Below are 13,968 nucleotides of genomic sequence, written 5' to 3' on the forward strand. Positions count from 1 at the left end.
AAATAATATACACTAATTTGGGTTAATTTTACCAGAGACATGTAGCAGTATACATTTTGGCCCAAATGTATGAAGAAAAATTTATTTTTTGCAAAATTTCATAATTGAAACTAAAAAAAAGTGTTTTTTTTTCAAAATTTTTGCTCTTTTTTTGCATATATCACGAAAAAAAAAAACCCCAGTTGTGATCAAATACCACCAAAAGAAAGCTCTATTTGTGTGAAAAAAATGATAAAAATTTTGTTTGGTTATAGTGTAGCATGACTGAGCAATTGTCATTCAAAGTGTGAGAGTGCTGAAAGCTGAAAATTGGTCTGGGCAGGAAGGGTGTCTAACTGCTCTGTATGGAAGCGGATATACATTTTTAATGAAACAGAAATGCACAGAGGAGTACAGTAAAAAAAAGTAACTGTTATTTTCAGTGTTGTAACATTAAACATAAAAGCAGGACAGGCTAAGGATTCACAGCCGCAAGAGACACCAGATTAAAAGTGTCTATAGTGGTTTGGCTGCTGGGGGTCTATTGATGCTGGCTGCTAGGAAATCTGTTGTTGCCGATGGGGGATCTACTAATGCTGGGGTGGATCTATTGTTGAAAAGGGAGTGTATGGTTGCTGGCTGCAGGGAAATATTTTACAGCTTATCATTAAACGCCATATAAATTACTTAGCACCGTAAAATATTTTGTTCTGTATTCTCTAAAAGGGAATACTGGGAAGTGAATAGGGGGAGGAATGAAGGGTGGTGCTCAGAGGTGGGTAGAGGGGGAAGAGACAAGGGAGGACTTGGAACTTGGGAAAAAAACATTTTTTTTTTATTTATTATTGGGGATAGACCGATACCGATATTTTGGTCACAATGTATCGGTATCGGCCAATATGGGCCGATATTTTGCACATTTTTTACACAAATCTGGTACTGAACATGTTAATTTTTGTTTAATGCGTAATGGCTGGCTTGCTGGCACCCTGTGGTGGATGGCTTGCTGGCACCCTGTGGTGGGTGGCACGCTGTGGTGGGTGACTAGCTGGCTCCCTGTGGTAGGTGGGTGGCTGGCTGGTACAGGGCCTGTGGGCAGCTGGCTGGTACAGTACCTGTGGGTGGGTGAGTGGCTGTATGGCACCCTATCTGTGGGTGGCTGGCTGGCACAGGGGCTGTGGCTGGCTGGTACAGGGCCTGTGGATGTGGGTGGCTGGTACAGGGCCTGTGGATGTGGGTGGCTGGCTGGCACCGGGCTGCTGTGGTTGGGTGTATGGCTGTGATACACTCCCGCTAGACTAGTCCCGACTCCAGACGAGGCTGTCCAAGTTAAGGTAGGCGGCCTAAGAAGGCAGAATGACCTCACAAAAATATCAGCAATATCGGCCAGTTCCGGGGCCGATACCGATATATCGGGGAAAGTGCAGTGCATATCCGCCCTCGATAATCGGTCTATCCCTTTATGTATATATATATATATATATATATATATATATATTACATACACACACACATACATACATACATACATACATACATATACACACACACATATACACACACGTACAGTATAGAAAAAAAAAAGATTTTGTGTCATATCATTGGCTATTGCAGTACACATTTTAAATGAAACTGAAATACACAGAGGAGTACAGTGAAAAAAGTAACTTTATGTTATTTTCAGTGCTGTAACAAACATAAAAGCAGGACAGGCTAAGGATTCACAGCCGCATGGGACACCAGATTAAAAGTGTCCCAACGGCTAGTTTACACGCAACAAACTAGCAAAATATGGAGGTAATCTGTCCCCAATCTGCATGCTTGGCTCTAAGGAGTTCAGATGCTCATTAACAACTCCCAGGATGGTGATCTTAACCCACACCATTTTAAAAATCACAATCTCCTGGGTAAAAAAATAAACAATATTTATTTAACTACCTGCCATAAATCATGGAGCTTGGGAATATATGGCATTTTACACTTGAAGTGTATTCTGCGTTGCCCACATTACCAGAGCTTTGTTCCCCTTCCCCTTTCAGGTAATAGTATCTGCTGTCTCTTCCCCCCCCCCCCCCCCCAGAGCTTGCACAAGAGATCTTGCTAATTCTATTGCACCATATTGAACTGTTGCTTTGGAGATGACGCTCTCTCTTCCCCCCCCCCCCCCCCAACTCCAAGACTGAGCATTTTATGACGCTGTGCTCGGATCGCTCGTTTCTGTCTTGGCTTCTTCATATACAGGTTCTGTTTCTGCAACATCAGAGCCCAGGCCATCTTTGGCATTCGGAACCCAGAGTCCTGAGTCAACACATTGCTTCATGTAAAAGCTGGCTTCCTGCAGAGTGTAAAGAGAAACATACTTCAATGTATAACTATACATCATGCATTGGCCGAGGTTACATAGCACCTGTATTAAAGTGTATGTCTGTATGCTACAGAGCACCTATATTACAGTTGAGCTCTGGGCAGATATAAAAGACACAAATTATAGCAGATTACAGTGGGATGGGAACTTCCCACCCCACTCCCAGGAAAACAATCAAGTTGGGCTGAGTGCTGCTCAGCCATTCACAGGGAGCTTTGTAGTCTATGAATAGACACAAGGCTTCCTCTGATTGGCTGAGGTGGAGATTGTGAGGTCATCTACCGCCTCAGCCAATAAGAGGAAGCTTTGTATTTATTCACGAAATACAAACTCCCTGTGAATTGCAGAGCTCAGCCCGACACGATTTTGTTAGGGAAGTTCATATTCCATTGCCATAACTGTATGCTCTATGTAGCACAGACTACTAGTGTTTGACTGTCAATAAAATCTAGAGTTAGTTTAATAAATTTTTGCTTTTGGGTTTGGTACCGCTTTAAACTGAACCTGTGCCCAGAACACAGACAAAAGACACACACAGACAGACACACACACAAAGCAGTAAAAGCATTTTAAAACATGTTCTCATTCATTTCTGTAGCTACAGGCATTTTGGAGAAACTCATCTTTAAATTCATAGTAAAGGCACATAAATCTTAGTTTTTTTTTAACCTGCCAAGGTACACCCTCCTTGCGCTCTAATATAAACACACAGCAGGTGTTTCTAGATTGTTTGAATTGAGACTGACTTTAGAGTTTTTGTTGTAATATTTGAGTTTTAAATTACTTTACAGTATATGCAAATAGCAAGGCAAATGAGGGCTTGTATTAAAGCTCTTTTACTGTAAATAATAAGGAAATAATTAAACGTCCATAGTCTAGGCACAGGTTATCTTTAAAAGGACAAAATGTAGGAGCACCACTGCTAAAAAGAGCAAAAAAATAAATCCCCTCGTGGTGTTATTACCCCCCCCCAGCCCAAACTCACCTTGGGGTCCATTTTACTGATTGCCTCTTTCAACATCTCTATGTCTTTTGTATCAAAACATTTCTGTAATTCCTAATGGAAATAAAATACAAAAATAAGCTTGTATTATGGTGGTTATCAAACCTATTAATACTAAAAATGATTATGCCAACTCCACACATTAACGACTCTTTCAATCTCTAATTTTCAGTTACTTTAGCCCTTCTGCCAGTGTCAACCATGCAGTCAGTTTTTCTTACGGTTACCTTACACGGATTTGGGTTTTGTAGACGCTTACATTCATAGAGCTGCACTGATTTTGTCAGCTGTCAGTGGCTGTCGAGTCACTTTTGTTTATTCCTATGACAGAGGTTACAGCAGGGCATATTTTGGGATATGCGGACATGCACTGTGCCCACCGGTTCAGACAGATAAACAGAAGGTGTGCCAACAACTGCTGCTTAGCAGATGAAGATGCTTGACTTTCATACCTGTTTGAGTGAACCCTTATGCTGGGAATATGCTGTCATCATAAAGCCTAATTTACAGAAAGTCACAGAAATTAGGATTTTTGCTTTACTTTTTTTTTCTTTTTTAAAAGTACATTACAGGACACAAAAGGGGGAGATTTACTAAAACTGGTGCACACAGAATCTTCCACAGCTGTGCATAGTAACCAATCAGCTTCTTGGTTTCAGACTGATGCGATGCAAATTTGTGCAATTCTCATGCAGATTTTTGCTTGATTTCAGTGCGATTTGCATTGCGATTTGTGCTAAAAACAGTGCAATTGTAATGCAAACTGATTGCGAATTTAATGCATTTTTGGACATTAGACAGGAAATCGGAAGTGAGGAGGGGGAGGAGCAGGAAGGGGAAAATATGTAAAAATCTGGAACACATCAAATTCGCAACAGTGTGAACCGGCACTTTTTGTCAACGCGTAAATGAACAAGCCGAATGGTTACTATGCACAGCTGCACCAGATTCTGCGTTCACCAGTAAATCTTTCCCCATGTACGTCACATTCATGACTACTCGGGTTATGCTTCTACCTTCAGGTGGATGAACATTGACCGGGGTAATAAAATAGGCAGAATCCCCCACCTAGACATTAACCCCTTTTAAGCTTAGTCATTCCTCAGTTTTGTAGCAAGCAATAAGGAACAGACAAGAGGTGGAATTCCTGTGTTTCTGCGATGTACTCCGCAAAAAAAAAAATTGATTTTATAAGTAAAACTAAATAGGTTAATTGTTTTAATTGTACATCACAGGACACAGGGTTCTTTATATTTAAGACTACTTGGGATGTCCAAAAACACTGAACATGAGGGATGGGCAACACAGCAACAAGGCCAAAAAGCCACCTGTAGAATTGTTTCTAATAAAAGTGGCATCTACAGAGGCGTGATCATCTCTAGGTGGTAGAAAATGTGTGATAAGACCAGGTAGCAGCCTTACAAACTCGAACAGAAGCAAGAATTGCCCATAAAGCACTGACACCTCTGGTGGAATGGGCCTTGACCAGAAAAGGTGAAGCCTTGCCCTTAATACCAGTGGCATAACTGGAACCTTCATGGCCCCGGTGCATGAAACCATGCAGGGCCCCCGACACGCAGCCAGGGCCCTACCTTTCAAACAGAGAAAGGAGATTGAGAACGCAGCCCTCACTCTTCATTTCTGCAACCTCAGCTGCACTGAATGGACAGGAATAGCTCTGTATAGAGCTTTCCGCTCATATAGGAACTGAAGCATAGTAAACAGTTTACGATGTTTCAGTTATGAATGGACAGTCAGTGATTAGTACACTCACTAATCATTTAGACAAGCTCTCCATCCTGACCAATCCCCCGAAGCCAGCGGGAGAAGGGAGAGGGTAACCTGCAGCAGGGGAAGGAGAAGGGGGTGGGGGGGCAAGACAGAGCACATAGCAGCATGAAAAAGGCGGATAGGAGGAGCGGCGATAGCCGCTGAATGGCTGCAGTAGAGAGAGGAGGAGAAGCGGGCATTCAGTAGTTGCAGGATAAAAATGGAGAGAACACTTCCTCTGCATGCTGCAGCTCCCACTGCTCCTCCTATCCAGGTTAGAGAGACCACATGGGACCCCTGCAGCATGGGGACTGGGCCACAATTGCGACCCCTGTAGGTACGCCTCTGCTTAAAACCATATAAAGAGCCAGACAAATCTAATTGTGGACTGAGAGGCAGTCTGACGAAACAAAGCTGTGGACTTCAGATATGTTCAAGCTTTTCAAACTTAATAAAAAGTGCGAAGCGCCTTCTCCTTGGTATTAGGACAAAAGCATGGCAACACAATGTGCTGATTTAGGTGGAATGAAGAAACCACCTTAGGTAGGAGAGGCAGTTTCAACAAAGAACTAGGAAAGGTGCCTTGCAGGAAAAAACAGCCAAATCCAATACTCTCTGAGCCAAATTAAAAGGCAACCAAGGCGACCAGGGAATATATATCAAGGAAGCTAAAATGGCAGCCTACAGCAAGGCGAAACAGGAACAATGCTGGAGGCAATTTACAGCACAAACTATGTTTAGTAGTATAAATATTGATGTGGAATGTATAAAGATTAATGGAACTAGTGAAATTTCGAGATAATAAATTGTAGTTGATCCTTTTAGGCCTAGTTCACACTGATGCGGCTCTGCAAGCCGTGTTTTGCACGGGCAAGGCAGCCCATTCATTTGAATAGGACGCTGGACCCTCCTGAAACACCAGGAAAAAGTTCCTGCAACATTTTTGGAAATGCAGCCCCCACAGACACTGCAAGTGCAGCGCAGTTCCAAGTGCAGGTGCAATTTCCAGTTCATGTGGCCTGCCATTGGGATAAATGGCACCCGCACACATCTCCTGCGTTTTTCTGTGTGGGTTGCGACTGCGGAAACCGGTGCGGACCCGTAGGGGCAATCGCCCACACAGATGTAAACACAAATAAAATTTATGGAATTTTTTCCCTACAAATAAAGCTTTCTTTTGGTGGTATTTGTGTATCTCACAAATTAAAAAAAAAAAAAACACCCACACAGTATTTTTTACTTTCTGCTATAAAAAAAAAAAATATATATATAATATAATATATATATATAATATATATATATATATATATATATATATATATATATATATATATATATATATATATATATATATATATATATATATATATATATATATATATATATATATATATATATATATATATATATATATATACACACACACACACACACCTACATATTTTGGGTAAAAAAAATCCCAATAAGCGTATATTAAATGGTTTGCGCAAAAGTTATAGCGTCTACAAACTATGGAATATATACAGGAGTTTTTGTTTAGGTTATACTCGTAATGGTGGCATAATCGGTGACTTATAGCCAGACTGCGATAGTGAGGTGGAAAAATCAGACACTGACACTTGTGGGAACCAGCAACACTAATTCAATGATCAGTGCTAAAAAGATTTGCTGTTCTTGTACTAATGATACTGCCTGGGAAGGGGGTTAAACATCTAGGGTGATCAAATGGTTAAATGTGTGTCTAGCCAGTGCTTGTGTGCTGCTTTTACTAAAAGGGAAGTGACGGATTTTACTCCCTGCTTTGCAGGGAGAGAAAAGCCATGACATCCTTGCTGTCAGAACAGAGCTCTGACTTGTTTACATAGGCAGAGCTCCGGCCAATGATCAGAGGGTGCTGGCGGACATCCATTGGCCGGTATCCGCTGATCGGCTTCTGCTGTGACTAATCCCAGCAGATGCAGCACGCTCCCTAGGCAGAAGCTCAGAATCACGTATATTTATGCAATTCTGTGCAGAACGGGCGCCCTGTAGCAGTAAATATGCTATGTGGTAGTTGTTAAGTCTAAGTCCATAAAAAATAAATAAATCCACCCTTGCAGTGGGGCTGCCCCGCACAGTTTGGGGGATTTCAGAACTGGCTGTAGCACTTACCTTATACCATGCTCTAGTGTTCTTTTCTTTTGCCCAAAGCTCCGGTAGGTGGGTAGACTCAGCATTATCACGTATAACAAAGGGAAATTAACCCTGTATTGTACATTTTTGTGGCCATGGTGTGACTGAAGTTGGTTGCAACTTACAGATGAGCTGTGGGGGGCTGTTTGCAATGCTGGAGGGAGCCAGCTGGAGAAAAATGTAAAACAGGCCATAGATGAGTGGAAAAACGAAAGTTCTGTCGATCGAAAAACTAAAATAGCTCATTGCGCCATCGATTTTTTTTTTTTTTTTTTTAGAAAATCAAAATAATCAGCATTTTGGATCAGGCACTTTTGATTGCAGCAGGAAAACTGCATGTCGCAGCTGGCCCACTAACGATGTGAAAAACAAACGATTCGATGAGCGACACAAAATGTGTTTTTTTTTTGTTAGGATAGACAGTGTTCACATTTTGTTTATAACTGACGAGAGGAGACCTGCCCACACAGTACAGGCAGGTTTAATTATGGCAAATGCAACTCCCCAGGCCCCCCCCCCCCCCACATAAAGAAAGAGAACCATGTAGGATTTTTTTCCTGCTGGAGTTTGCAGAAAAGAGCATCAAAAAAAAAAAAAAAAGAAGATTTTCTAAATAATCTTTCTCCTCCACTAATGTGCGCTGATGAGGCGGCACCAATATCCCGCACTGATGGGCACAAACCGGCATCACTTGCTGGGCACTGTTGGGGCTGCACTGTAATCAGGGCACTAATGATCAGTGCCCTTATTACCTGTACAGTCTCCCCTGCGAGGAGATGGCGTTGATCGGCTCTCCTTACACACTGTCAGTGTAAGGTGAGGAAGAGCCGATAAACGGCACTTTCACATTTACATGTGATCAGCTGTGACTGGACACAGCCAATCACATGGGTAAAGAGCGGCGACATTGGCTCTTTACCAAGATCCGGGTTGCGCTGTGTCGGAGATACTCGTCCATGCTGCGGTTTCCGTGGGCGCGCGAGGCAGTGACATATGATGTCGTCTCAGAACGAGAGGAGATCCCTGTTCGCCATTATTTCCCTATATGGCAGGCAGGAGGCAGTAAAAATAGAAGTTGAAAGGCAAAACATTTGTGTATAGATATATAAAAACATTAGAAATACTTTTATTTAAAAGTGATTGCTTATGTTCTGTTCTCCCCTGAATAAGGCCCGTTGGAGTCCGCCTGCTCAGTGGAGGAATCAGTCTGCTGATTCCCATTCAGCAGGCGGATGGCTGGTCCGTGTCCGCTCATGCAGACACAGCCTGCTCTCCTCTATGGGTGGTCACATGTAAATGGATGGCCTATTTACACCCAACTGCCATCCAATCCGCAAGGGCCAATGGGGAACGAATAACCACATATCTGTTTTTACCGGACAGGATCGGATAAGATTTCCGTCGACACCAGCCACTGCTGAGAGGAGACTGAAGGGTCCAATCGGTCTGCCTATGTGAAAGGGTCCTAAGGAGATCAGAGGGTTAGGGGAAAAGAGACAGCAACACATTGGTATTCCCAGTGAATGGCTGTACGGGGGGGGGGTTCTAGGACAAGTCTGATCACTGGAGGAGAGAAGGGCAAGTTCTCAGCACAGCTTGAAAATTAACCCCGCTGTGCTCTCATGCCTAGTGTGGTCAGTATTTTTAATAGGAAAGCATAAGGACTGGCAGGAACTCCAGGGATTTCACACAAAGAGAACAGGATACATTTCCATACAAGTATATGGCACAGCAGGTACATATCAGCAACATGAAATGTTGGGTTTACATATTCTTTAATGGCTTGGGTTTGAAAACTGCTACTTACAGGAGGAAGGGTTTCATAAACCTCTACAGGATCAAGCCCTCCAGGGCCTAGCCTCTTCTTCCGTTCCTCTTCCTCATATTCCTTCAAGGCTTTCTCTATCCGCACCTTGGCTCTCTCCCGGACTCTACCCTTAAAGGATTCCAGCTCATCGTTGAATGCATCCATATATTGCTGATCTGCGGTCTGATAGAGATGAAAAAAAGTTTTTTTAAAAGAACTTCCAAAATCAAGCCCAAGTTTTAGTCGGCTATACTTTTCTACCTTTTTCTATTTTTTCCAAAAAAAAAAAAGTGGCTTCTCCCCCCCCCCCCCCCCTTACTGTCATAATCAGATTTTTTTTTTTTTTTTTTTTAATGCGCCCATGAAGGCCCTCTGGCTGGGTTATCATTGACAGTGTTCTGTGAATAGCAAAACTACAAGTCCCAGCAGCCTTTGCAGCTGTCAGCTTGTAGTTCTCAATGAACTACCAGGGCACTGTTGACCGTTCTAGGCAATTCATTGCGCTTCCTGTCCGAGTGTAACTGCCTTCTCGTATCGAAGGTAGGGGCAGACAGTTAGACAGTTTGCATGGCCATGGCATTATCTGCCAAAATAATAAAATGTCTCTTTTTTGGAAAAGTGAACTTTTCCTTTCACAATTTCCAGTCCCAATTAGTAGAAACGTCACTCCACTGGTAAGGAAAACCACCTTCACATGTGACACCTTTGTGTCCCCATACCACTATTGTGTCTTGCAGGGATGTTGGGGTTTGAGGAGGAAATGCAGATCATTCAGCTTTGCTCAGAAACAGCAACGATTTTACAAACCGGTTCCGGAACAGGCATGTATGAAAGTCTCTTTTGCAGTTTTTATTTTCTTATTTTAATTTTTTTCAGTGGCAGGTTGCCTTAATAATCCATTCAAATTATAATCCATTTCTATAGTTATCTCCCATGAAGCGTTGCTCAGTGTCATCTTTAAAGTAAAACTCCAGTCTAACCCTTTAACTAATCATTTAAAAAATATCCTCCTTTTGACACATGGGGGTTATTTACTAAAGTTGGAGTGCGCAAAATCTGTTGCAACTCTGCATAGAAACCAATCAGCTTCCAGCTATTATTGTCAAAGTTAACTGAACAAGCTGAGGTTAGAAGCTGATTGGCTACCATGCACAGCTGCACCAGATTCGGAGTAAATTTCCCCCATAGTGTATTACAAGGAACACTGCTTCTCACAAACATTCAAATCTTGAAGCGGTTCAAAGTGAATGGGCTGCCCTGAAGCCTAACTCCAGGCTTTAGTGAGCTTTAAATAGTTTGGTCCAGAAACACTATTCCACACCAAACATGACATGAGTGTACACAGGCCATGGCCACAATGTTTTGCTTTGTGGCTAGAGTTTATCCCCCCCCCCCATTGCTTTTGGCGCCGAAAGTGACCCGTTCAAGAGGTTAAAACAGGCAGAGAGGAGACCATACAACAGTGATGGCGAACCTTGGCACCCCAGATGTTTTGGAACTACATTTCCCATGATGCTCATTCACTCTGCAGTGTAGTTAAGCATCATGGGAAATGTAGTTCCAAAACATCTGGGGTTCCAAGGTTCGCCATCATTGCCATATAACATCTCCTCACCACCTGTCAAATGCTCCCTGAAGAGTGATCCGCATTCCTGCTAGCACCAGAAATTCTTGATGAAACCACCAGAGACCACTTCCAATGCAGAGAAAATGTTCTAGTCACAAGGCAGCAACAAAAGCACAAAGCAGGAGTTCAGGATCTCTTTAGACTATTGGAAAAGGATTATTATTACAAAAGAATATAGCACAACCTGGAATGACGTCTTCACCTGAGATGAAGATCGTCCATTCAGTGGGCCTTATGTGGTTTCAATCAGCGATCAGAGACTGGCATGCAGGGGATCCCCTCTGGATGATGACAGTCCAAGTGTACACAGAAGACAGTGTCTGCCTAGCCAGCATGTGATAAAGCTGCTCAGGATAACAGGTGCTGAAAGTGCTGGGAGCCCCCACTATAAGGCTGCTACCACACTGAACGGAGAGCAGAAAGGGGGCGGTACCATGTTTAGAGGGAAACGCCTTCTTCCACTGATTGGATGATAGTCATCCAAGGTGAAGCCGTTATTCCAGGTTTTAAAGTGGTTGTAAATCCTTCCTTATACCCAGTGAAATGACTTCTCTACATTTTTTCAAACTTCTGAATTATAAAGCTGGTCTGAGCTGTCAGAAAAAAAAAAAAAAAAAAAGGGGGGCGGAAAGTTAAAAGTTACTCTGCAGAGTTCACCGAGAGCCGATTGAAGGAAAGGAAAGGGAAGGGACAACCCCCCCCCCCCTCTTTTCACAAAGCACACAGGAACATAGCTGAGGCTGTCAATCAGCGCTCCCTCACCTGTCACCATTTTTCTCTTGGTGTCAGGAAAACTTGTCAGAAGTGACACATGCTGACAGCAGAGGAAGGAAGCAGCAGACAAAAGTGACACTTAGGGTCCATTCACACTAGCACGACTTGTCAGGCGGTGGGTCGCTCGCCATTGAATAGTGCAGGACCCGTTCTAATAGGAGCGACACAAGTCGCTCCGACTTAGAAAAAGGGTCCTGTACTACTTTGGGGCGACCTGGAGGCGACTTGCATTGACTTCAAATTATATGAAGTCCGGGCAAGTTGCGCCGAGGTCGCGGTGCACGCTGTGCACCACGACTTCACAGGTTGCCCCACCAAGTCGTGTCGCCCCAGTGTGAATGGGCTCTTAGTGCTCCTGAGACAAGTACACACTATAAAGAGATCTGCTTTGTTCATATTTTATGTCTGAGGCTTACAACCACTTTAAAATGTAAATTGTGCTATTCTTTTGTAATAAACTTCACCAACACTATAATGAGATCCCATGCTCCTGCCTTGTGCTTTTGTTGCTAGCCATGATCAGCCCAGATATTTCTGAAGGAAGCTGCAGGATCTCTTGGTCACCCACATATAAATCTCCCAAAATCTCTACAGCAGGAAACAGACAGAAAAAAAAACCCCACTAGGTGTTTTGACTCTTCCCCATTCTATTCAAAATTAAAAAATATTATATGCAAACACTAAGGGTTTTCTAAATCTTATACCTAATAAATCTAATGTGTACCCATGTATCAGTAATATATACCCAACAGGTTATGCTTAGAACATAACCTGTTGGGGAGACCTGAGAAACCGCCATCTGCGTGACGTTTTCCAGGGTTTCTGTGATCTGGCCTGTTTAATAATGCTTTTAACAAATTGAATAAAGAAGACACATTTTATATGAATTGGTGTGCAGTCATCCAACTTTTTCTCCCTGTTGTACTAAGGCACCCATGGCTCAGGACATCTAATAATCCACTCCCGAACCTTAATCTTGGTGAAGAACTGTCGGAAGCAGGCTCTGGGATCCACCTTCAGGCTCTTAGCCAGTTCTAAAATGAACTGCATGACGATGGTTTGGTGAGCCACTTGTTCCATCAGGGCGTGTTTCTACAGCAAGAAAACACAGTTGTTATGCCATGAAGAGTCACATGTAACACATACAGGAGAACTGACAGCATCAATCAACTAAACACGAGTCCAAGTGTGGAAGTAAATATATACAGAGTGTGTAACAAAGTGTATATAAAAAGGTACCATCATCCACGCAAATATTAGTGGTTATAAAAAGGTAAACGTTTTTTTTTTTTTTTTACCTTAATGCATTCTCTATATTAAGGAAAAAAACGTTTAAAAAAAATAAATAAAAAGTTTCTTCCTCCAGCCCCCCTCCTCCCCAAATACTCACCTGAGCCTTATCTCGATCCAGTACTGTTCATGTCTGCAGCAGCTCTTCTCCCCCCTCTCTCTCTCTTCTCACAGGAGACTCGGCAGAAGCGGAAGCCACTGGCTCTTGCTGCTGTCAGTCAAAGCTGGTAGGAGGGAGGAGGGCGGAGTCACGCAACATGTGTCTATATACATACAGCCCAGCATGGGATCGAGACCATGCCAGCACCCCCATAGCAAGCAGCGTACTATGGGGACACTCGGAAAAGAAGAGAAGGACCCAAGAGCGTCAGCGGGGGACGCCAGAAGAGAGGGTCTGGGTCGTTCTGTGCAAAACCATTGCACAGAGCAGGCAAGTATAAAAAAATAAAAAAACTTGAAACCTTTACAATCATTTATAAGGTGGCAAACTGATGTACTGCCACATAACATGATCACTTTGCTTCAGACAAACACTGCAAAATCTATTTGGCCCCATTCACATGGACAACCTCTGTTCGGTCTTAGAAGGGGATCCTAGACTAATCCTTGCTGGGCTGGATCAGAATAAAAATAGACATCATAAATAGAACATCCTTGTCTGTTCCCTTTTTTACCTCCATCTTGTGACCCACATGATCCCTATGGGTAGGCAGATATAACGAGACGAGCGTCTGCCTATATTCGCCAACATCTAGTTTGTGAAGGCGCGCAGCAGGGCAGTCCAGTCCAGCATGATTTCCTAGCTCAAACCTACTGTAGTATTATAAAGAAAAAAGAACCAACACATCCAGGAATGAAAAAATAAAAAAATGTAAAATTCCTACACGAGGTCATGGTAATAACCAGAATATCATACATGTGCACACGCAAAGTCTGAATTACAATACATTAACATTTGCCAAACATTTCCCACGGTAACCACATACCGTATATGCCGGCGTATAAGAGGACTCCCTAATTTTCCAGGTAAAACATAGGTTTTGGGCTATACTTGCCGTATAAGACTACCCCCCTACCCCATGATGGGGGTCTTGTCTAGCAGCCATTTACACCCACTAAATCAGACAGGAGTATACAATGTGAACCTTAAGAGGGAGATGACTCCAGGTTTAGGACTACCA

General features: G+C 42.9%; 1 protein-coding gene across 1 annotated transcript in view; it reads right to left on the reverse strand.

The window, feature by feature from the left end:
• Window positions 1–2,099: 2,099 nt before the first annotated feature.
• The window catches only part of CDC37 (cell division cycle 37, HSP90 cochaperone), a 37,896-nt gene continuing 26,027 nt past the window's right edge, over window positions 2,100–13,968 (reverse strand). The window contains exons 6-9 of the mRNA XM_082252983.1: window positions 12,467–12,589; window positions 9,097–9,279; window positions 3,330–3,401; window positions 2,100–2,314 (exon numbers count right to left, since the gene is read on the reverse strand). Of these exons, the coding sequence (XP_082109109.1) occupies window positions 2,168–2,314; window positions 3,330–3,401; window positions 9,097–9,279; window positions 12,467–12,589 (525 nt within the window). The 3' untranslated portion in view covers window positions 2,100–2,167. The remainder of the gene's footprint in view (window positions 2,315–3,329; window positions 3,402–9,096; window positions 9,280–12,466; window positions 12,590–13,968) is intronic.

This window comes from Pelophylax lessonae, assembly GCF_965119305.1.
Source record: "Pelophylax lessonae genome assembly, chromosome: 4".
Taxonomy (NCBI): domain Eukaryota; kingdom Metazoa; phylum Chordata; class Amphibia; order Anura; family Ranidae; genus Pelophylax; species Pelophylax lessonae.